The sequence below is a fragment of the Mauremys reevesii genome, linkage group 9, assembly GCF_016161935.1.
Source record: "Mauremys reevesii isolate NIE-2019 linkage group 9, ASM1616193v1, whole genome shotgun sequence".
Taxonomy (NCBI): domain Eukaryota; kingdom Metazoa; phylum Chordata; order Testudines; family Geoemydidae; genus Mauremys; species Mauremys reevesii.
This window is the reverse complement of record NC_052631.1, coordinates 321,750-344,104: the sequence shown is the minus strand read 5'-3', so window position 1 is coordinate 344,104 and position 22,355 is coordinate 321,750. Positions and strand designations below refer to the sequence as shown.

The following is a 22,355-nucleotide window of genomic DNA, read 5'->3' as shown; positions in this document are numbered from 1 at the left end:
TTTAAGTTCTTTTGACTTGAGTATGTGGCTGTTATTGTTTTGATCCTTTCCTTGGTTAGTTTAGCAGCTCTTGTTATTTGGACACATTTCTCCAAGGTTTGATCTCTCTTTATCAGCAATTGCTCCCTTATGTTGGAATCATGTCCCACAAACAGCCCTGTCTCTGAAGACATAAGATTCTCTGATCACAGTTACATGTGGAAGCCAGGGTTCTCAGCTCAGTAAGATAAGTATCTGTTTCCTCTTCTGCTTATTGATTTCAGGTGTAAAAAACAAACAAAACAAAACTGTTCTTTCTCTACAGTCTCATTCAGCTGGGAACACAGTATTCATCCAACACTCTGCTCAGCTGCACCAGTGTTTCAAGCGCTATCCCTGGCAACAGTCAAAATGTGTTAAAGTATGAAATGCAAAATTAAGACCAGTAGTAACACAATACAATAAACATCTAATTATAATTAGTTCATAATAGTGTTTCTATATCTAGAGTGAAAGAAACTGGATTTTAAACTCATTTTTCCCCTTGTTTTGTCACTACAGGGTGGAATTTGGGTTATTTGGCACATTTACTGTGTATTTACATATCTTAATATGTTTGGATTTAATGTAACCTTAACTCTGAATGTCGTGATTTGTAGTGCTTGGATAATTATAACATCCCTATCATGTTTTTACCCTAAATTCCTAATACAGTCTGGTAGTGGGAAAAGACTCCAGTGGCTTCCTGCTGATGGAGACTTTCCCTACCACAAGGAGCTACTGAAGTTTTTATCCCCACCACAGGGAAATGCTCCAGCAGTGGGAGGCACTGGGAGCTGTCAGAACCTTTCCCTGCCACAGGGAAAAACTCCAGTAATGTGAAGCTGCCGGACCCTTTATCTGCTGCAGTGAAAGACTCTGGCAAAGGGAGGCAGTGGGGAAAGGTTCCAGCAACTTCCCCTCTGCTGAGTCTTTTCTTGCTGCCTCTCCCTGCCAGAGCCTTTCCCTGACCTGATTAGCTACACACAGCACCGTGGACGCAGCCTACTTTTCACTGTGGTGTGTAGCTACATTTATATTACAAACTGCCACAAGAGGTCTGCAATGTAGATGTAGCCAATAAATAAAGCTAGAATCCAGTCTGTAGGACTTCCCTGAAATAATTTCTGTTTGAACTAGAGCATATGTTCAATATGCTTTGATCCAGTTTCTGTTAGAAAGTCTAAGGCCTGTGTGAGTGGTGGGTTGGGCACACAGTTTAGACTCCTGAGGATCAAAGTGCTTTTGTCTAAACTTGTTGGGCTTAGTACAGGGGTATTTGGATGAAGTGTAATGGTCTGTGCTATACAGGAGGTCAGACTGGATGATCTAATGGTCTCTTCTGGCCTTAAACCTTTGAAATTATGGCAGTAGACTCCTGTGAAAATCCTAGCCTTTAAGTTTAACAACATTTAATGCAAAATGTAAGAGGTAAAAATAAAAGCATTTTCAGATGGAATAGAAACAATTTCAATATAATGTATACATTTTTCTACTAAGAACAAATAATTATCAGTACTGCTGTCTCTCACATTTTAAATGAAGAATATATACATGCAGTACTGTGGTCACCATTTTATTTTAAATTGCCAAGTTACCACAGTTACCCTATACTTAAAAGGCAAAGTATCTCAGGAACTGTGCTGAGGCAGTGTTTACAAATGCTGGGTATTTTTTTTTATATGATGACAGTTTTGTATAGGTGTTATGGAAGGGTTTAGTTTTAGCTAACGTTTTTCAAGCTGTGATTTTTAGGATGTTAAGAATATAGGAAATGCACTGAAGATAGTAATTACTATTTTATATTAACGTATCCTGAAAGCCAATCTAATGTGCCATGAGGCTTTATAATATTAGAGAAGAAAACAGTGTTTCAGTAGCAATGGAAATTGACTTAGCATTCAAGTCATCCACTTAATGTTAAAACAACAACTGAATCTAGATTATTAGATGATTGGGCCCAAAGGGACCATTATGATCATTTAGTCTGACTTTCTTTATTACACAGGCCATAGAACGTCCCCAAAATAAGTCCTAGAACATATTGTTTAGAAAAGCATCCAGTCTTGATTTAAAAATTGTCTGTGATTGGGAATTCACCATGATATTTGATAAATTATTCCAATGATTAATTATTCTCACCATTTAAAATGTATACCTTATTTCCAGTCTGAATTTGTGTAGCTTCAACTTCCAACCATTGGCTCATGTTATACCTTTCTCTACTACACTGAAAAGCCTGTTATTAAATATTATTTCCCCATGTAGGTACTCCTGGACTATCATCATGTCATCTCTTAACATTCTCTTTGTTAAGCACAATAGATTGAGCTCCTTGTGTTTATCACTATAAGGCATGTTTTCTAATAATTTAAGGGTTCTTGTGGCTCTTCTCTGAACCCTCTCCAATTTATCAACATCCTTCTTGAATTGTGAAAACCACAATTGTGATCTAGCGATGACCTCAGACAGCTCTTTTAAACTTGTTAAGATTTGGGTGCAAGTTATCTGGACCAGCTAATTTAAAAATGTCTGTCTTTAGTAGCTTCTGTTTAACATCCTCCAGAGATACTAATAGAATGGAAAGTGTGTTATCACCACATGATGAGACTGCATCATCTGATTTTTTCCCAAATGAAGAACAGAAATATTTAATGACTATGTTTGCCTTTTCTGCATTATTATTGATAATTCTACCATTTCCATCAAGTAATGGATGAATAGTATTGTCAGGATTCTTTTTGTTCCTAATATATTTAAAAAAAAATCCTTATTGTCCTTAACTTTGCTAGGGATAGGTTTCTGCTGACTTCTCTTATTAATTTTCTACAATTCCTAACTTATGATTTATATTCATTACTATCAACTAAAATCTAAACAATCCAAAATATTTAAAAACAATTGTCTCTTGGAAGAGCTTTTCAAGGAAGAAAAGGAAATCCATGATACCCAGAAAATGGAGGCAAAGAACGAAGCTAATGATAAATTATTAATAGAATGCAGTGATCATGATACACGTGAAGTAGATTGTGCAGATAAAATGGTGTGTGGAATTTAATAATCCACTGATAAATGTTAGACTTAATTGAACACGTCAGTAATTAGCACAGATATGGAAGTAATGGCTAACCTTGAGAATATCCATATCTGAGCAATTTGGTTAGTTGTGTGTAGAGCACCGAGGGAGGAGGAAGCCTAGTGAGATGAACGTTATAGTAGTAGTATATTCTAATAAAAGTACTTCATGGATTTTTAGCCAAGGAGTGAAATGTCAAATGTTTATAATATTCAATGAGTAAAATGGACAAGTTACCAACTGAGTTAATGTGAGCACTCAATTTTGAAATTAAAATAAAAAAGAAGCTCTTGGTAGCTTCTGGAGATATACTTTAAATAGTTGATCTACATACATGGCCAATAAGATAAACCAATAGGAATCTATAAGAACATAACCAAAATAATAGTCATATGTTTTTAGTAAAAAAATTTAATTAATCTGTAGTGTCCTACAGACATAGTCTTGATATTTGCAGACACCAGAAAAGTAGGAAAAAGAAAATTTAAACCGCATTATTGTCTATGTCAGAATGGTATTTGTCTGTGTAGCTGAATTATGAGTAATACCAGAACAGAGTTCTGCAGCATTCACCAGAAACATGAGTATAGGAAAAAGTCCCTTTACAAATGTCTTGAAAACAATGGCTACAAAAGAAAGATATCTAAAACTGTACAGCAAGACTCTGAAACCTCCAAAATAGAAAACAAGTAATACAGTAGATGAGAATACTGTTTTAAATACCATAAAATCTAGCAAAGTTAAGGCTAAAGATAGGCCTTGTGATCTTGTGGTGATCAAATCCTTCAAAACTTTGTGATACGCTTTCTGTAGAATGGGCATCTTTGAACCCAGATTTGAGAAATAGAACAAGACTAAAGAAGTGGCAACATCTGTGTAATGAATCAGCTATGAAGCAATTGAAAGTAAAGTAGTAAAATTACAATTAGAACTTAATATAGTTTCTTTGAAAATGGCATTAACTGTGACTAACCTATTTAAAAATATTGTAGAGGAAAACATCTTGTATTGCAACAAGGAATTGGCATTAACAAGTAGTTGCTCATTAAACTGACAATTTTAGAAGCAGACTCGAACAACATGGTTCATGGAACAAGTAATAAGATCTCAGTCCTACACTAGTTAGCTGTCAATGTCGTACAAATCTTTCAATACCTTTTAATGAATCCTGACTCTCCTGGAAAGTTGTGACTTTGTCTCAACTTCAGCCAGCTGAATGTTAAACAGTGCTTCGTTTGGGCAAAAGGATCATCTTCAAACACAACTCTTCCTCTTTGGCTTACTCTTCAACTCAAACCTTCCATCTGCCTATGATGTCTATAAATTTGGTATTACTTTTTAATCTGAATTTTCCTTCTCTTTATATCACTCCCACACATTACTTTACTCAATGCAGTGTAAGATGAAGTCCTCACCCATGCCTTCATATAATTGAATTCACTCAAGGATTGGCATTAGCAGGAAAAGAGAGTACAACAGACTACAGGATTAATTCTTGAATTTATCAGAATCAGTGCTTAAGTGGCTTTAAACCTCTGTAGTCAGATGAAGTGGGAATGAACTGTTTAAACACAGAGAGAAATTAAAATGTGATCAGAGAATTGGACTTCAAATGAGGCCAGAAGTTGTGGACAGTATTGCTTTGAGATCAGAAGATCCAGGCAGTTGTTAGTAAAGGGAGTGACCCCTGTGTCCAACTTATCAAATTAAATTAATCAAATAAGGCATGAAAAAGAATTACAAAATGGTCATAGAAGTGAGATAAAATCATCTATTTCCAGTAAGGGAAACACAAGATAAATATGACAAAGACCAGTATTCAAATTTCAGTAGGTGACTGACAGAGGCACCTAGAGGGCAGTTGGTAATAGAAACTGGAAAACAAGGTAGAGCTAACTGTGCCAAATGGTACTCAAAAGTAGTTAGTAAACAACTGGCAATGAGTACAGAGTATACGTACAAGGTATCAGGCTAATCATAGAGATAAACACCAATTTGGGGATAGTTGAAACTATATGGGGAGGTAAGATGAGGTTCCTGATTGCCATAAACATTCAGGTGAAGGCACCACCAGTAGCTAAAAACCATTGTGGCCAAAGCAGAAGGACACTGGGTAAGGGTTCTTGATGTTGATTAGAAGGTACAGCAACCCATAAAACTCCATGATGGTGATAAGAAGAAAAAATAGAGGAAATACCCTAGTACCAGAAATAAAACTGTGTTGTTATGTGCAAGGAGCTATTCCTAGACCTATGACACCAGGAGGCTTTTACTTTGGGTTGGAAAATTAAGACAGTAACATTAATGTTTATAGAAAGTTGGGCCACTATGGGTATTCTTGTAAAAATCCAAAGGAAATCCAAGCCTAACTTGAATGAGCTGTTATTGCTGACAACAGGGTAAAGCTATGCTATTTTGCCAGACACTGGCTTAGCAACACAGCTGCTTTGAAGACATTGCTTGGAGCATCCCTACCACTGCAACAGGAGCAAAAAGCTACTGCCAAATTCCACTGAACTGTTAATGGGTTTTCACATTCCAAGAAAGGCACAGGATTTCAACTCCAACACAGACAGTAGTAGGCATCTCACCTTGGGGTGAGGAAGCTTTCCTCTTAACTGCAACTCATTTCTAAAGACAGAAACATGCTACACCAAATCCTAGAACAAAACTTTGAAAGAATATTTGAGTTTTAAGTTTAACTTACAAAACATTCTGTTTTATTTTCCTCTTTTTATTGAAGGTTTGATTACAATATATAATAAATGACAAATATTACTGTGAATGTTGAGTAAAAGTTTAAGTATTTTTATTAGTTTCCAGTGACAAATAGTATGCAGAATTGCCATTTCACGGCTGCCACTTAGCAGGAATAGGTACAGTGGCAAGAATGGTGGTCTCAGCATCTCTTTAGATTAAACATAAAATAAATCATTTAATCTCTAGCATCTCTAGAGATTTTTTCATTTTGTTCAAAGTCATTAAAGAAGATTATTACTCCGAAGTATGTAGAACTCATATCTTTAACATGCATACAGCTACCGAAGGGGGTTTAAAAACTTAAATCTAAATCAGCCTGGCTGAAACTCAGATTTCAAGTGAGTGTATGGCACACAATGTAGTGGTTAGAGCAGGGGGTATACTGGGATGCATACAAGCTTACAGGGGATTTTGAATCAATCTGCAGAGATGGGAGTAAGCCGTCAGAGTACTGAGCAAATGTTCTGTGCTATGTGGAGTGGAAAATTCTACAGAACTTTTTTCTTTTTCCTTCGTTTAGGTTAATGGCACGGATGCAGATTATGAATATGAAGAAATTACACTTGAAAGGGTAATATTCTAAATGCTTTCCCATAAATTGTATTTGGAAGGAAATTCATACTATTTGTATATTGAAAGATTGGCCTCTTGATTTCCTGCGGTTAAACAGCAATACTGTTTATTTTTAGATCTATTAATTTAACCTAAATATGAAATGTATTGAGTAGTGAGTATGAAAGGCACACAAATTTTATTGCTTTTGCACACACTTTATATTCTTAATTTAATACTTGTTAAATACTGTTTTGATAATTGAGCTGGAACTTCTATAGCCATTCCAAAATTGCTGTCTTGTGAGTTTTGATAATTATATCAGTACACTATAGACCAGTGCTTAATTCGTGTCAGGGCTTGCAAGGGCTGAGCCCCAGCAACTCTAAGCTTGAAGTTCATAGCCCCGGTAACCCTGGGCTTGCTTCATCAGTTATGAAAGTCAAAAGATTGCTTGAGCCCTGGCACCTGTTTAATTGCTAATTGAGCCCGGGTATAGAAGGTAGAAGTACTGAAGTCTGTGTACCAACTGCTCTTGTATTTTAGCTTGGGTGAGACGAAAAATTCTTAGATGTTGCAGTTAAACCAAACATTTTGAGATATATATTAGGTTCTTTGTTGTCATGACTTGATTTCCTTATCTACCTAACTAATAAACATTTTAACAGAATAACAGAGAATTCATTAACAGTATAGTATATTGTACTTTACATTGTAGACTGAAAATCTAAACTGTAATATTAAATGATATTTGACTCTGTATTGTTGCAGTGCTCTGGCAATATATTTAATTTAAATAAATTAGTTTTATTTTGTTTTTGAGATTTTCTGCCATTTGAGTACTGTGAAAAATTCAAGTAATTAAAAAAAAATCTCAAAACCTTAAGTATGAAACTGGCACTGCAATTATCATACACATTGCTCTAATGGCCCTTTATGAAGCATTTTGACATCTGTATTCCAGGTTCTCTAAGACTTGAGCAGTGTATATGGCAACTGCAGAGATATTTTTGTGCTCAAGATTTCTGGCGATTTTTGTTAACAGTTTGAGCAGTCCACATTTAACAATAAAACTCATTTGTCATTGTTGTAATTTCCATTGTCCTTCCATGAGCTTGCATTCCAGTTAGAGCCATAGCATTGTCAAACAAGCCCTGCAGCTTACTTGTAAATGACAAATAAAATAAACAGACACTAAATCTAGCAGAGTAGTAGTACTCGACCCAGATTTTGTTAAGGCACCTAGCCTCTTTTGTAATCAGTCAGCAGAAATGGAGGGGTTCAACAGAGACCCTTCTCATTCAAGCAGTAATGTTGACAAACTCTAGAATATGAATTTCAGTTCAGATCTTAATGAGGAAATTAGACTTTTTATTTCTGTTATGGTGTCTTGATGTGGTGAGTGGTGATTTAAAGCAAGGGAAATAGAGGAAATTCACAACTTCATCTGTGGTGCAAACTGTTTACTTCCCTTTTGTCCCCTGGGAGGATTTGTGGGGGGTAGAGAGCAAGAAACATCTTTGGGTAAAATAGCGTACAAAATAATTCAAAATTAATAGAAAGATTTTGTACTTTCTCCTTTACCTTAAAAATAAATCTGAAATGAACTGAAATATTAATACATTAGTGACTGGAAATACCAACATGTTATAGAGACACAAATGATGTAGCCGCAGTAGCTAATTATTTTGAGAGGTCATGGCATTGGTGGTTAATGTGCATTGCAGGTGGAAAGCAATCAGCTCACTGCTCTAGCATGAGCTGCACTCTCTCAATTTGAGAATTTTAAAAATCTCTTTGAGCTGCATAATTGCAACATTTGTTCTAGTTTGCGTTCACAAGTGAAACAGAAGTGTTCTTGGTCTAGTCCACTCATTTATCCACTTTATAAAACTATCAGCCATATGGCCATGATTACTCTACTTGGCAGAAGACAGATACTGAAACAGCTTCTGTGTTAGTGTAAGACTGAGATGCTTTGATAGAGCAAGGTGGGGAAGCATCTGAAGAAAGTTTCTAACAGTGTAGCTTTATAGCACAGTAATTTTGTAGTGTGAACCACAGAAGGTTTAGGACAGTAATATAGGCAAGTCAGCAGTGAGCTGCTATTTTAAATCAAATAGAGTATATTTAGATCAGGCTTTAAAACATATACTTTAACATTCATAATGTTTTATGTTTCTCACATTTTTCCCCCCTTTGAAACGATAAAAGGAAGAGAGAAGGATATTTGCTGAAAACAATAAGCACATGATTTCTCCAGGATTTACGGGATAAGAAAGTCTATAATTTGTAGCATTTCAACAAAATATCAGGTGTTTCACAGAATCAGACATTCCAGTTCCTGCAGTGTGTGTATGTTTGGAACAGTTTTTCAACAGATGGATTCTTTTGTCTCAAAAGAGGAAACCACAGTAGCTATTATTGATTAGTTGTTATTGTTAACATGAACATTGACACAATCTCACTTGTTCCTGTAGTGATGCACAAATTTGAGTTTACACCATAGTAGAAACTTTCTCTGTTATTTTTGAAAGGCATGTCAGCTTCTCACCATTTTTTCCAAAATAATAAAAATAAATGTTATCCTGTAGTACATAATATATTCTCAGCATTCCACTAGGAGTGGAATTACATCTGTTTGATAAAACATAAGATGTTTTCTCTCCTGTTTTGCTTTTACCCTACTAATTTATAAAAGAAAATTATGCAAATAAGTGATATTTATTTTTCAGGGAAATTCAGGGCTTGGCTTTAGCATTGCAGGTGGTACGGACAACCCACACATTGGGGATGACTCAAGTATTTTCATTACAAAAATCATAGCAGGGGGTGCAGCTGCTCAGGATGGAAGATTACGGTATGTCAACTATGTTATTGAATGCTGTGCCTTTTATTAGAAGGGAAAGGACAAAACATTTTCATGTGGTTTTATTTATTTTTTTCTTTTACTGGTATAATTTAAAAGAAGCAATACTCTATAATTTATGCAGAGTTTATTTTGTAAGTAACAAATAATTTTTACTTTAATGAAAGGGTTTATTTGTTTTGTATTTAATCCAGCAGCTCTAATTTAGTGAATTCAGTTTTCTGTTATATGGTGTAAATATATTGTACTAATTTCTTGGTCTGCCTTAATTCATTAGGACTGTTGACAACAGGTAAGTATTTAGTTTAAGAGCATCCCTTGTCTAGAAGCGATTGGGACAGATTCTCAACCGTAGCTCTGGCCTGACAGGGAATCCACAGGTGATATAGAGTCCATGTCTATCATGCACTCTACCCAGACCCTGGGGAAGGAGTCATGTCAGGAAGAGGCAGAGCACTCTTCTGATTATGGATCAACACAAAAATCCCCGTGGGACCTCTATAGATCGTCATTTAGAGGAGACCATGAGCGTCTCTAAATTCTGACCCCCCCCCTCCAGCCAGCCTTGGAGAGTGGGAGTAAAAAGGCACCTTTCTTTTCTACACCAGTTCTTCAGATGTACTGAGTCTGAACTCATCGGGACACAGGGGTAGGGTTAGTGATCCAAATTTGGGGTCAGTTTACCAAGGGGTTCCCAAGATACAGTCCCTGAATTAAACAGCTTTTCTTAAGGTTTATGTATTTTTCCAAAGTTTTCTTCCATATGTATTCGATATTTGTATAGGTGAAGCGGATAAGCAGTCACCTGTGAACCTGATCTATCCAGCCTGTGTCAGTTTGAGTCCCACCTAAGGCAGGAATCTGGAAAAGGTCTGAAGGCATATTGCTAAAATCTGCCTTTGTCAGGGTGTGAGTTTGGGGTTTTTTGGTTTGGCTGTTTTTATTTTATTTTTTAAACTTTGAGTGAATATAATCAAAATATTTGGATGATGAGGGAATTAGACATTTGAATGCTTGTTAGGAGGGGAGAAGGATTCGGGGATGTACAAGTTTGGGGGGAGAAGGGGAGTTGTTTGGGGCTGCAGTGAGGGGAGGGGGATAAAATGGGGATGTGTGGTAGGGAAGGAAGGATGGGAGGCTCAGGAGAGAGGTTGGGAACGAAGAGTGGGAGTGAAGCAAGACATGCAGGTGAGTGGCAGGGTGACTGGGGGAGAGTTGGGGCAGAGGGTTCTTTTAGCCCTGCTTTCTCCCTACACGTGTGTGGTGTGTCAGCTAGGATCAGAGGGGAAGGAACTGTGTTCTCCCCCCACCTATGTGTATGTGACAGGATCTGGGTTGCCTGGCCCCTTGTGTGAGTGCTGTGATCTGGGGGGCCTGCCTCCTTGTGTATATGCTGAGGGGGGGCTGCTCATCTATGCGGGTGTGACTCCCCACCCCCTATTGTGAACTAGGTTTTTGGAGGGTCTGAGCCTCTCTCTCTGCTCCAATTCAAATGAACTGGGATTTGAGGGACCTGTCCCTGTAAGGGTGTCTGAGCACCTCTCCCTGCTCTCCAAGTGAGCCAGTATCTAGGGAAGCCCTGCACCTCTGGATGGAGAGCCGAGAACCTGCAAGGTGGGAGAATATACAGAGAACTCACTGCTGAGACTGGGATGAGGAGTTGAGAATGGGCGTGCTTGATGCATATCACAATCTCTCCAGCACTGGGGAGAGGGGACAGGAACAACCACTGACATAAAAGGAGCATTTAACACATCTCAGAGCTGTTGTTTCTGGTTGTATTCATCTGCAGGAGGTGTTCCCATTCAGTTGAGACCATCTAATTGAGAATAATGGGCCTCACCATGTCTCTCTGAGTCTCCTATGCAGCAGATAGTTATGGTTGGGAAGATCTCAGATCATAATTAAACTTCTACCAAGCTGCTCCAGCTACTGCTTCCACCATTCGGCACAGCTACACCTAATACGGTGAATGCATCTGGAGTGCATTCAGATCATTTCCAGTGACTATTGCCAGCTCTAGGCGGTCAGAGTTAAGGCGGCATTGGCATGTACCTTAATTCTGTATTTCCTGATTTGCAAAGATTTGAATTTTGCTGAACTTGACCTTCTGGAACAGCATGAGATAACTCTGGGCAACCTTAATTGCGTTAATGAAGGTTTTTGTCAGTGAATAATACTTACACAGTGTAGTTCTGCAGATAGAACTAATTTAGTTCCATTTTTTATTTCACCATTTGGACTTCTTTACTTCACTTTCTAGTGGTATGTTTCTTGTAGAAGTTAGCTGAAATCTTAATGTTTATCATTATAAACTAATTACAAATTATCATTACGCATTACTCAGTATCCACATGCATCTGACGAAGTGGGTATTCACCCACGAAAGCTTATGCTCCAATACGTCTGTTAGTTTATAAGGTGCCACAGGACTCTTTGTCGCTTTTTACAGATCCAGACTAACACAGCTACCCCTCTGATCAATATTATTAGTTATCAGTGGTTCGCTATCAGATTCTCAGGTCATATCTAGTGAGGTCTCATAGGTGTCTGTCCTGGGTCCAGTACTATTCCATTAATGACTTGGATGATGGAGCATTTTGAAGGACAGAATTAGAATTCAAAGTGACCTTGATACATTTGATAATTGATCTGAAATTGAAAAGATGAAATTCCATACAGAACTGTACAAAGTACTACAGTTAGGAAGGAAAAATGGAGATGAATGAATGCAAATGGAGAACACCGTGTTAGTGCTGCAGACAAGGATCTGGGGGGTTGCAGAATCATAGAAATGTAGGGCTGGAAGGGACCTCAAAAAGTCAAGTCCAGCACCTTGCCTGTAGCAGGACCAAGTGACATGTTTGTCCAAACTGTTCTTCAAAACCTCCAGTGAGGAATTCCATAACCCCCCATAGTAACATATTCCAGTGCTTAACCATCTTTACAGTTAGAAAGTTTTTCCTAACATCTGACCTAACCCTTCCTTGTTGCAGGTTAACCCTGTCACTGCTTGTCCTACCTTCTGTGGACATGGGAAAAAATTGATCACTGACATCCTTATACCAGCCCTTTACGTATTTGAAGACAGTTGACAAATCCCCCCTCAGTCTTCTTTTTATTGAGGGGATGCCAGAGTCATATCATGACCTATTTAAGGCCATTATATAGAAGGGAGAGGTAGTGGCAAGGACACTGCTGCAATCTGCCTTTGATGCGGCAGACAAAGCAGCTAGGTCCATCTCCACAGTGATGCAACAAGCGTCATGGCTCTCCATTGGGTTTTCCAAAAGAGGTGCAGTCAACTGTTGAGAACCTCTCCTTTGAGGGCACAAAGCTCTTTGCAGAGAAGACTGATGCCTCCCTTTGCACCCTGAAGGATTTAATGTCTACACTCTGGTCACTGGGTATCTACAATATCAGCCCAAAGGTGGTCTAAGTGGGTCTCAAATTGCATTATACAGTGTTATCAAGCTCACAACATGACCCCTCCAGACTCTATTTTCACACACTCTGCAAAGTCAATCTCCTCATCTGTGCCTTCTTCAAGAATGTCCCTGTCTCAGAGATCTGTAGAGCGGCAACGTAGGCATCCGTCCACACTTTTGCAGAACGCTATGTGATCACTGGTGACTCTGCCTCCAATTCCATCTTCAGCTCCACAGTACTGTCATCTGTAATTGACCCGACTCTGAAGTCCCAGCCCCCTAGTAGGGATACTGCTCAGAAATCACCTACCATGGAGCACCACAAGAAAGTTACTCATCTTGGGCAGTAATGATGGTTCTTCAAGATGCGTATCCCTGTGAGTGATCCAAAACACACCCTCCTCCCTTCTACTTTGGAGTTCTTGTCAATGACTCTGCAGTAGAGATGGAACTGAGGAGGGTTATCTCGTGCGCGCTGGCTAGCCTCGTGGCACGGCACGAGAGGAGACCGTGCCTGCGTGAGCCTAATGGACGTGACTATTGCAGTTCTGTGATCAGCAGCGCAGGGATGCAAGCACACCTACAATGGAGCAACCATAGGGGGACACATCTTGAAGAACCATCATTACTACACAAGATGAGTAACTTCCTCTTACTGCCTTTTATGTCTCTTGATAGGTATAACTCATTTTGTGCCTTAGCCTTTCTGATTTTGTTCCTACATGTTTGTGCTATTCTTTTTTATGGCTCCTTTGCAATTTGTCCATGTTTCTACTTTTTGTAGGTCTCCTTTTTGATTTTCAGGTCATTAAAGAGATCCTCTTGCCATTCTTCCTATCTTTCCATGGCACTGGGATAGTTTGCAGTTGTGTCTTTAATATTGTCTCATTGAGAAACTGTCAACTCTCCTGAACTCTTTTTTCCCTTAGATTTTCTTCCCATGGGTCTTTACCCACCAGTTCTCAGAGTTTGTTAAAATCTGCCTTTTTGTTAAGCTGCTCTCGCTCCTTCCTTTCCTTAGAATCATGAAATTTGTCATTTCCTGATCACTTTCACCTAGTTTGCCCTCCACATTCAGATTAACAAACAATTCCTCCCTGTTGGTCAGAATCAAGTGTAAAATGGCTGTCCTACTGGTTACTTCCTCTACTTTCTGGAGAAAAAAGTTGTCCCCAATACATTCCAAGAACTTATTTGAAATTTTGTGTTGTACCGTATTACTTTTCCAACAGAAAGTCTGATTAGTTAAGTCCCCCATTATTACCAGGTCTTGTGTTCTGGGTATTTCTGTCACTTGTTATAGAAATGCCTCATCTACCCCCTCTTCCTCATTTGGTGGTCTATAGTAGACCACTACCACAACGTCACCCCTATTTTTTACTCTTTACCCACAGACTCTCAACTGATCTGCCTCCTACCTCCTTCTGGACCTCAGAACAAGTGTATATACTCCTGATGCATTATGCAACACCTTCTCTCTTTTTACCCTTCCTGTCCTTCCTGAACAAACTATAGCCCTCTATGCCAATATTCCAGTCATGAGACTTATCCCACCAAGTTGCTGTGATGCCAATTAAGTTATAATTTGGCTTATATACTAATACTTGCAGTTCTTCCTGCTTTTTTCCCCATACTCCTTGGATTTGTGCAATAGTGGATCACAAATTGAATGAATCAACAATGTAATGCAGTTGCAAAAAAAGCTTTTATAATTCTGGCATGTATTAACAGGAGACTCATATGTAAGACATGAGGGGTAATTGTTCCACTCTGTTCAGCACTGGTGAGGCTTCAGGCTCAGGTACTCTGTCCAGTTTTGGATGCCACACTTTAAGAAGGAGGTGGACAAATTGGAGAAAGCCCAGAGGACAGCAACAAAAATGATAAGATTTAGAAAACATGACTTCTGAGGAAAAGTTAGAAAAAAGTTGGCATGTTCAGTCTTGAGAAAAGAAGACTGAGGGGGCACTTGATAACTGTCTTCAAATATGTTAAAGGCTATCATAATGAGGATGGTGATCAGTTGTTTTCCGTATCCACTGAAGGTAGGATAAGAAGTAATGGGCTTAATCTGCAGCATGGGAGGTTTAGATATTAGGAAATCTTCCTAACTGTAAAGATAATTAAGCATTGGAATATGAAGAACAGGATGGACAAACACCTATTAGGTATAGTCTAGGTTTACTCAGTATGCATGGTGGGTTGGACTAAGTGATTCTGTAATTATTCTAGTAGCTCAGCCTTCTTTTCTAGAATTCAGTTTTAACTATTCTGTGTTTCCTTGAAAACTAGTCTTAGCATCTTCTTGGCCGAGATACTTACCTGATCAAGCAAACAAGGTTAGATTTAAGATGCTTCATTATATCTAGTCAAAAGGTTGGCACGTTGTTAGGTAATATTCACTGATTTATGCAGAATAGCTCTAAGAGCATTTTGAAATGAATAGTTTTTCTAAAAGTCTTTATGGAATTTTTAATTCTGAACAGTTTCAAGAATTTGCCAGCATTACTGTGTAAAACAAAAATTTGTCTTAAGATAAACTGGTGTTCCTTCTAATGTATATTTACAGAGCTAGTTCTGGAATTAATTATGCGTATTATTATTTATTTGTATTATCGTGACACATAGTTGCCCCAGTCAAGGCCAGGACCCCATTGTCAGAAGAAAAATAATCTAATTATTAGACAAGAGGCAACAGATGTATACGGCCAAACCAGTGAGAGTGTACAAGTAAACAATGAGCCGATACTAGTCAGCATGGTAGGCTGTGGTCTGAGCATCCTAACTATGTCACACTTTTTGTGGGCTTTATGATAGAGTAGCGTTTTAAGGAGAAATTTGAAGGAGGATGTTGAGTTAGTTTTGTGGATGTTTACAGGGAGCTCCTTCAAAGTCTGAGGGGTAGCATGGGAGAAAGTATGAAGGTGCTTGTTTGAAAATTTAACAAATGGTTGATGTAGGCTGTCATCATTGGCTCAGTAGAGGCAGGAGTCGATCTTATGATCCTGAATGTGAAATGATCGGTACAATGGGGATAGGTCATGAAGGGCCTTGAATCTGAAGACAAGTAGCTTATATTTGATATGATAGAGGAGAGCAAGCAAAGATGCAATGAGAGAGGTTTCATGTTCAAAGTGATGATTTAGGAAAAGGATTTTCACAGCTGCATTCTAAATGGATGTTAGAGTGGCAAGATTGCATTTGCCAATGCCAAAGAAAAGGATGAGGCAGTAATTCAGAAGCAAGAGGATAAGAGCCTGGATGAAAGTTTTATCTGTGTGGATGGTTAGGAAATGCTGTATCCTAAGAAATGTTATGCAAAAAGATTCTGAAAGATTTAAGCATAACCTGGATGTGAGCACCTAGAGGGATAACTCAGCTGAAGATGACACCCAGTTTATGGGCCTGAATGGTAGGCAGGGTGGTGGTGATGTCCACAACGAATGAGACAGTAGGTGTCAAATTGGAATTAGGAGGGAAGATTAAGAGCTGTGTTTTAGCCAGGTTGAACTTGAGCTGATGGCTATGTATCCACGAGGAGATGTCACAGAAACAAGCTGAGATTTTAATTTGGACAGAAGGAGACAGGTCTGGAGTAGAGAGAGAGAAATCTGTGAGTCATCCACATAGAAATGTAGTTGAATTCATGTTCGCAGATGAGATTACCCAGCTATAAGATATAGAAGAAGGAGAAGGAGACCACGGTAGAGTATGAGGGTATGAGGAGGATCCTCTGAAGGACATGCTGAAGGAGAGAGAGGTAAAAAGATTAAGGGTGAAGGAGAGCAAAGCATGGGGAGAGTCATCAACTATATCAGTAGAAGAAAGGGAAGGGAGGACAGGGCTGAGAGCAAGGTGTGAGTGTGGGGGCTAATGGGTGATTTTGAAAGAGACCAGTTGATGGTCACTGTGGAGAAACTCAGTAACAGAGAGGTCAGAGAGGGAGTTGGATAAGACCAAATCAAGTGAGTGGCCCTTTTGGTGAATGGCAGTGTTGCACCAGAGCTGCAGGTTGAATGAAGAAAGGAGGGTGAAGAAATGTAAGCTAAGGGATCAGCGGGTCATCAGCATGGAAGCTGAAGTCACCTAGAGTAAGTGTGGGAGACTGAGGGCAGGAAGAGAGCCAGGAGTAGACTATAGGAGACAGCAGCATGGAGGAGGAGAGAAGAGTCAGACGCAGTGCTGCTCAAAAAAGGAAAAAATGGGGAGGAGGAGGAGGAGTGGGGTTGGAAGCATCAGAATGGGGGAGAAGCCCATGGTGATACCTTGGTGAGGTGTGTCAGAGAGGGCAGATGCCCTGTCAGATGAAGGGATCCAGGTCTCTGTGGGAGCTGAAAGGAGGAAGAGATAAAGAGGTCATGGATGAGATCTTTTTAAAGAGAGAGCTTAAGAAGGGAAGGAGAGGGATGTCCATGAGGTTAAGAGTGGTGGCACTGAAGGGGTGGAGATGGTGATGAGGATTGGTGTGAGAGAGAAGGCCATGGTTTTGGGACCGGTTCTGTTCAATATCTTCATCAACGACTTAGATGTTGGCATAGAAAGTACGCTTATTAAGTTTGCAGATGATACCAAACTGGGAGGGTTTGCAACTGCTTTGGAGGACAGGGTCATAATTCAAAATGATCTGGACAAATTGGAGAAATGGTCTGAGGTAAACAGCATGAAGTTTAAGAAAGACAAATGCAAAGTGCAAAGGAAGGAACAATCATTTTCACACATACAGAATCGGAAGGAGACTGTCTAGGAAGGAGTACGGCAGAAAGGGATCTAGGGTTTATAGTGGCCCACAAGCTAAATATGAGTCAACAGTGTGATTCTGTTGCAAAAAAAGCAAATGTGATTCTGGGATGCATTAACAGGTGTGTTGTGAGCAAGACATGAGAAGTCATTCTTCCGTTCTACTCTGCGCTGGTTAGGCCTCAACTGGAGTATTGTGTCCCGTTCTGGGTACCGCATTTCAAGAAAGATGTGGAGAAATTGGAGAGGGTCCAGAGGAGAGCAACAAGAATGATTAAAGGTCTAGAGAACATGATCTATGAAGGAAGGCTGAAAGAATTGGGTTTGTTTAGTTTGGAAAAGAGAAGACTGAGAGGGGACATGATATCAGTTTTCAGGTATCTAAAAGGGTGTCGTCAGGAGGAGAGAGAAAACTTGTTCACCTTAGCCTTTAATGATAGAACAAGAAGCAATGGGCTTAAATTGCAGCAAGGGAGATTTAGGTTGGACATTAGGAAAAAGTTCCTAACTGTCAGGGTGGTTAAACAATGGAATAAATTGCCTAGGGAGGTTGTGGAATCTCCATCTCTGGAGATATTTAAGAGTAAGTTAGATAAATGTCTATCAGGGATGGTCTAGACAGTATTTGGTCCTGCCATGAGGGCAGGGGACTGGACTCGATGACCTCTCGAGGTCCCTTCCAGTCCTAGGGTCTATGAATCTATGGTTGGGGTAGATGTCATCAGAGGTGAGGAATAGGCAGAGGAGGGTGTGGATGTGGGTTCTGCATTTGTGCTGTTGTGAGGAAGGTGGAGATTGGGATGTGGAGTGGAAGAAGTATGGTGGGAGCTATAGAGGGGTAAGGATGGGGAAATGGAGCTGGTGGAGAGAAGGAAAGATGAAGAGCATGGATGCTGTGATGCAGAAAGAGGAATGTGGTTGGAGCTATGTGTGAGTGGCATGTGGACACAGGCATGTATGTATACATTCATTTAGAAACATGTTTGAATAATGCTGTGAAGGTAGGCTTGCAGAAATCTTCCCTGAAGTAACTGGAGTGCATTGCCTCTCTGTATCTGAGGGGCAAGGCAGATGCAGCTGGTCTGTGCCACTAAAGGGATCTGGGATGGGGGCAGGGGGCACCCCAGGACAGCAGCAGTTTGCTGTTTTAGAATCTTAATACACATCATTCAGGGCCCCATATTAGTCTGTCGACTGCTGTCTGATGCACAGCTTACATCTCCCAGAACTTGCTGGCAGTCAGACCAGGCATATCAGGTATGTCTAAACATTGTTTATTTTAGTAGAATGTCAGTACAGCACCAGCAGCACATTAAATGGACAGCAAAGCCATCAGTGACATAATTAACCTGTCAAAGCAGGAAGGCTATGCTTCAAAGCAGAACAGAGGAAGTTCTTTGTTAACGTGTGGGTTAAAACTCTAGCTTCGTTTCCTCCTGTGCTTCCTAGTTTGCTGAACAGTGCAGTAGTTAGCTACTCTTTCCTTTAAGTGCTGACCACATTTTTTTGCATGTAAAAAATAGTTTGTGCAACATTCTGATTAAAATATATTGAAACTGAAGCTGCTTCTTCCAGTGATGGTCCCTATGTGTATTCCCACATGGATGTGCGTGTGCACCATGCATCTGAGTCTGGAAGTGTTTCTTTGCAGTGTCCATTGACCCCCACACATGCATGTGTATCCCCTCATGTTCCCAGCTGAGAGGGTTGATGCATTTCCAGTTCCCTCTTACTGCCACATGGCAGTTGGGTACTGGAGATCATCCATCAAATATACTCAAGAGAATTCCTCTCATTTCCACCTCTTTGCTCCCACCCCAGACTTCCACTGGGGACCCTTCTCACGAATGCATCCTCCAACAAGAAGTGGACACTCTGCTCCTCAAGGGGACCATAGAGCCTTTCCCACATCACTACAGTAGACGGGGTTTTTACTCATTGTACTTCCTCATCCCAAAGAAGGGCAGATGGCAGGGTCGCATTCTAGACCTTTGAGTGGTAACACTGGCATCTATTATCCCATCCCTCCCCCAGGGAGCCTGGTTCACAGCTATCTACATGAAGGAGTCTTACTTCCATGTAGATATCCATTCGGCCCATGACAAATTTCTCCATTTTTGAGTGGGACACCACCATTACCTGGTTTGGATCTTCCTGTTTGGTATAGCAATGGCTCCACATGTGCCCACAAAGGTCTTTGCTGAGGTCACGGCCCAAATGCAGATACTCTGTATTCTTCTGTCTGACGACTGGCTTCTCATGGGGTTTTCGCACCAGGAAGTAACCGCCACAGTCCTTATCCTTTGCATGCTGTTGACATCTCAGTATCTGCATCAAGGAGAACAAGTTGGTGTTTACACCTATGCAGATGATATCGTTTATTGGGGCATGGCTTGACTCCATCACAGCAAGAGCTTTCCTCCCAGTGGACCACTTCACAACACTGATGTCTGTCATTACAGACCTGCCTTGCAGGCCCGGTACCATGGTGCACTGCTACCTCTCTCTCCTCCGCCATATGTGATACCACACTCATGTCTCCACAAGCGTTGCCTCCAAGCATGGCTCTTTTCCACCTATGAACCCAGCATGGACCATATGCAGACCAGAGGCCTCATTACCCAGAGCCTCCCTCACATGGTGGACTGATCCTTCCAAAGTCTTAATTAGCACCCCCTTCACTCTACCCACACCCCAGGTCACCATCACAACTGACACCTCCCTCATGGGTTGGGGAGCCCACCTAGACCACCACACAGCCCAGAGTGTGTGAATGCCCTGGGAAGCCAGGATGCCCATAAATATGCTACAGCTCCGGGTGATCCATTGACCATGCTGGCCCTTTCTTCCACTTATTTGATCTCTCTATGTTCAACTCCTCTTCAACAACATCACAGAAGTCGTGTACATCTACAATCACATGGCACCAAGCCTCCCTCCCTCTGTTCCAAGTTCATCTGCCTCTGAAACTGGTGCACCAAAAACATGTAACACTTCAAGCCATGTACCTCGCACACATTGAGGACTCCCTAGTCAACACGCTCAGCCAACTCTACGTCTATCATGAGTGGGAGCTACACAGTGCCATGATACAGTGCCTCTTCGAGAACTACGACACCTCTTTGCCATTCATGAGAACAGGAAGTTGCCCCTCTATTGTTCCAGAGGAGCAGTAGGGGAAGACATGCAGGGTGACGCTCTCCTCCTGTCCTGGACAGGAGACTTCCACTACGTTTTCCCTCCCGTTCCGCACCTCCTGCAAGTAATCCGCAAAGTTTGCCGGGACAAAGCCACCGTGATCTTTATAGCCCCATTCTGGCCATCACAGTTCTGGTTCATGGACCTTCTTCAACTCTCCACTCATACACCGATCCACCTTCACACACTCCCAGATCTACTCTCACAAAGTCGGGGGAGACTCTTGCATCCCAAGCCGAGCCACTTCACTTCACAGCTTGGTATTTGGCTGGGGGTTGATGGTGGACCATGCATGCTTCATCCTGCTATGGTGAATCCTTACTCAGAGCAGGAGAGAATCCACCAGTACATGCTATCAGGCAAAATGGAGATGCTTCGTACTATGGGCCCACCATCACTCATTGAATGCTGTATCTATACCAGTTGTCCTGGACTACCTTCTCACCCTCAGAATGTCCAGCTATCACCTATATATTGGTGCAACTGGCAGCAGTCGCACCTTTCTTCCTTCTGTGGACAGCACCTCAGTGTTTATGCATCTCACAATCACTTGCTTCATAAAGGATTTACTCAACACTTTTCCACCAGCACTAAAGCACACGCCTGCGTGGGATCTTAATCCCTTCCTCTCCACCCTCATGAAACCACCCTTTGAACCGTTGGCAACATGCTCCCTCTCCCACCTCTTCATGAAAATGGCATTCCTGGTAGCCATAACTTCAGCCAGATGGGTCAGTGAGTTGATAGCCGTGATAGCAGATCCCCCTCTTACACTATATTTCACAAGAAGAAAGATGTCCCTTCAGCTCCATCCTAAATTCCTCCCGAAGGTCATGTTGGGAATTCCACCTGAACCAGTGCATTCACCTACCTGTTTTCTGCCCCAAACTGCACATCTCCCCCACTGACAGGATCCTGCATTCCCTGGATGTCCGTCATGCACTGGCTTTCTACCTTCACAGTACTCGACCCTTTTGCACGTCACTGAAGCTCTTTGTGGCCATTGCCAAACGGTCCACATGTCAAGCCCTCTCCTCTCAACCAATCTCCAAATGGGTCTCGGGGTGCATCCTGGAATGCTACAACTAGTTTGATGTACCCATATCTGATAGAATCATGGCTCACTCTACGCGAGTGATGTGCAGATGTGCCCTGGCAAGACATTTGTCATGCAGCCACTTGGTGCTCCATCCACACTTTCACAGCCAGTATGCCCTCACACAAGTAAGCGGCAGCTACAGACACAGCAGTCAGCTAAGCTGTACTGAGGACCGCACTTCCATTAGCACCCTTGCAGCGAATTCCGCACTGATCACTGTTCATGAGTCACGTGTGGAATACACATAGGAACCATCACTCAAAGAGGAGGAAGAGGTTACTTACCTGTAACTGGAGATTCTTTGAGATGTGCGGTCCCTATCTGTATTCCACTACTTGCCTTACATCCCCTCTGCTTTGGGCTACACTCTAAGGTAACAAAAGGGAGACTGGAGAGGTGTCGATCATACTACCTATTATACTTTTGGCTGGGAGCACGAGGGGATGCACATGCATGGGTGGGTCAGTGGACACTGATAGGAAACACTTCCAGACTCAGGCGCATGGCATGCATGCACACCTGTGTGTGGAATACAGATCGAGACCACACATCTCGAAGAACCTCCAGTTACAGGTAAGTAACCTTCTCTTATCAGAAAACATTTTGATCTTTAGTTGT

The 22,355-nt window shown here is 40.9% G+C and overlaps 1 protein-coding gene across 14 annotated transcripts in view; it reads left to right on the top strand.

Annotated features, from left to right (window-relative positions):
- DLG1 (discs large MAGUK scaffold protein 1) overlaps positions 1-22,355 on the top strand; it is a 344,209-nt gene that overhangs the window by 187,163 nt on the left and 134,691 nt on the right. For all 14 annotated transcript variants that reach the window (XM_039489073.1, XM_039489067.1, XM_039489063.1 and 11 more), the window contains 2 exons: positions 6,375-6,425; positions 9,142-9,266. In XM_039489073.1, the coding sequence (XP_039345007.1) occupies positions 6,375-6,425; positions 9,142-9,266 (176 nt within the window). The remainder of the gene's footprint in view (positions 1-6,374; positions 6,426-9,141; positions 9,267-22,355) is intronic.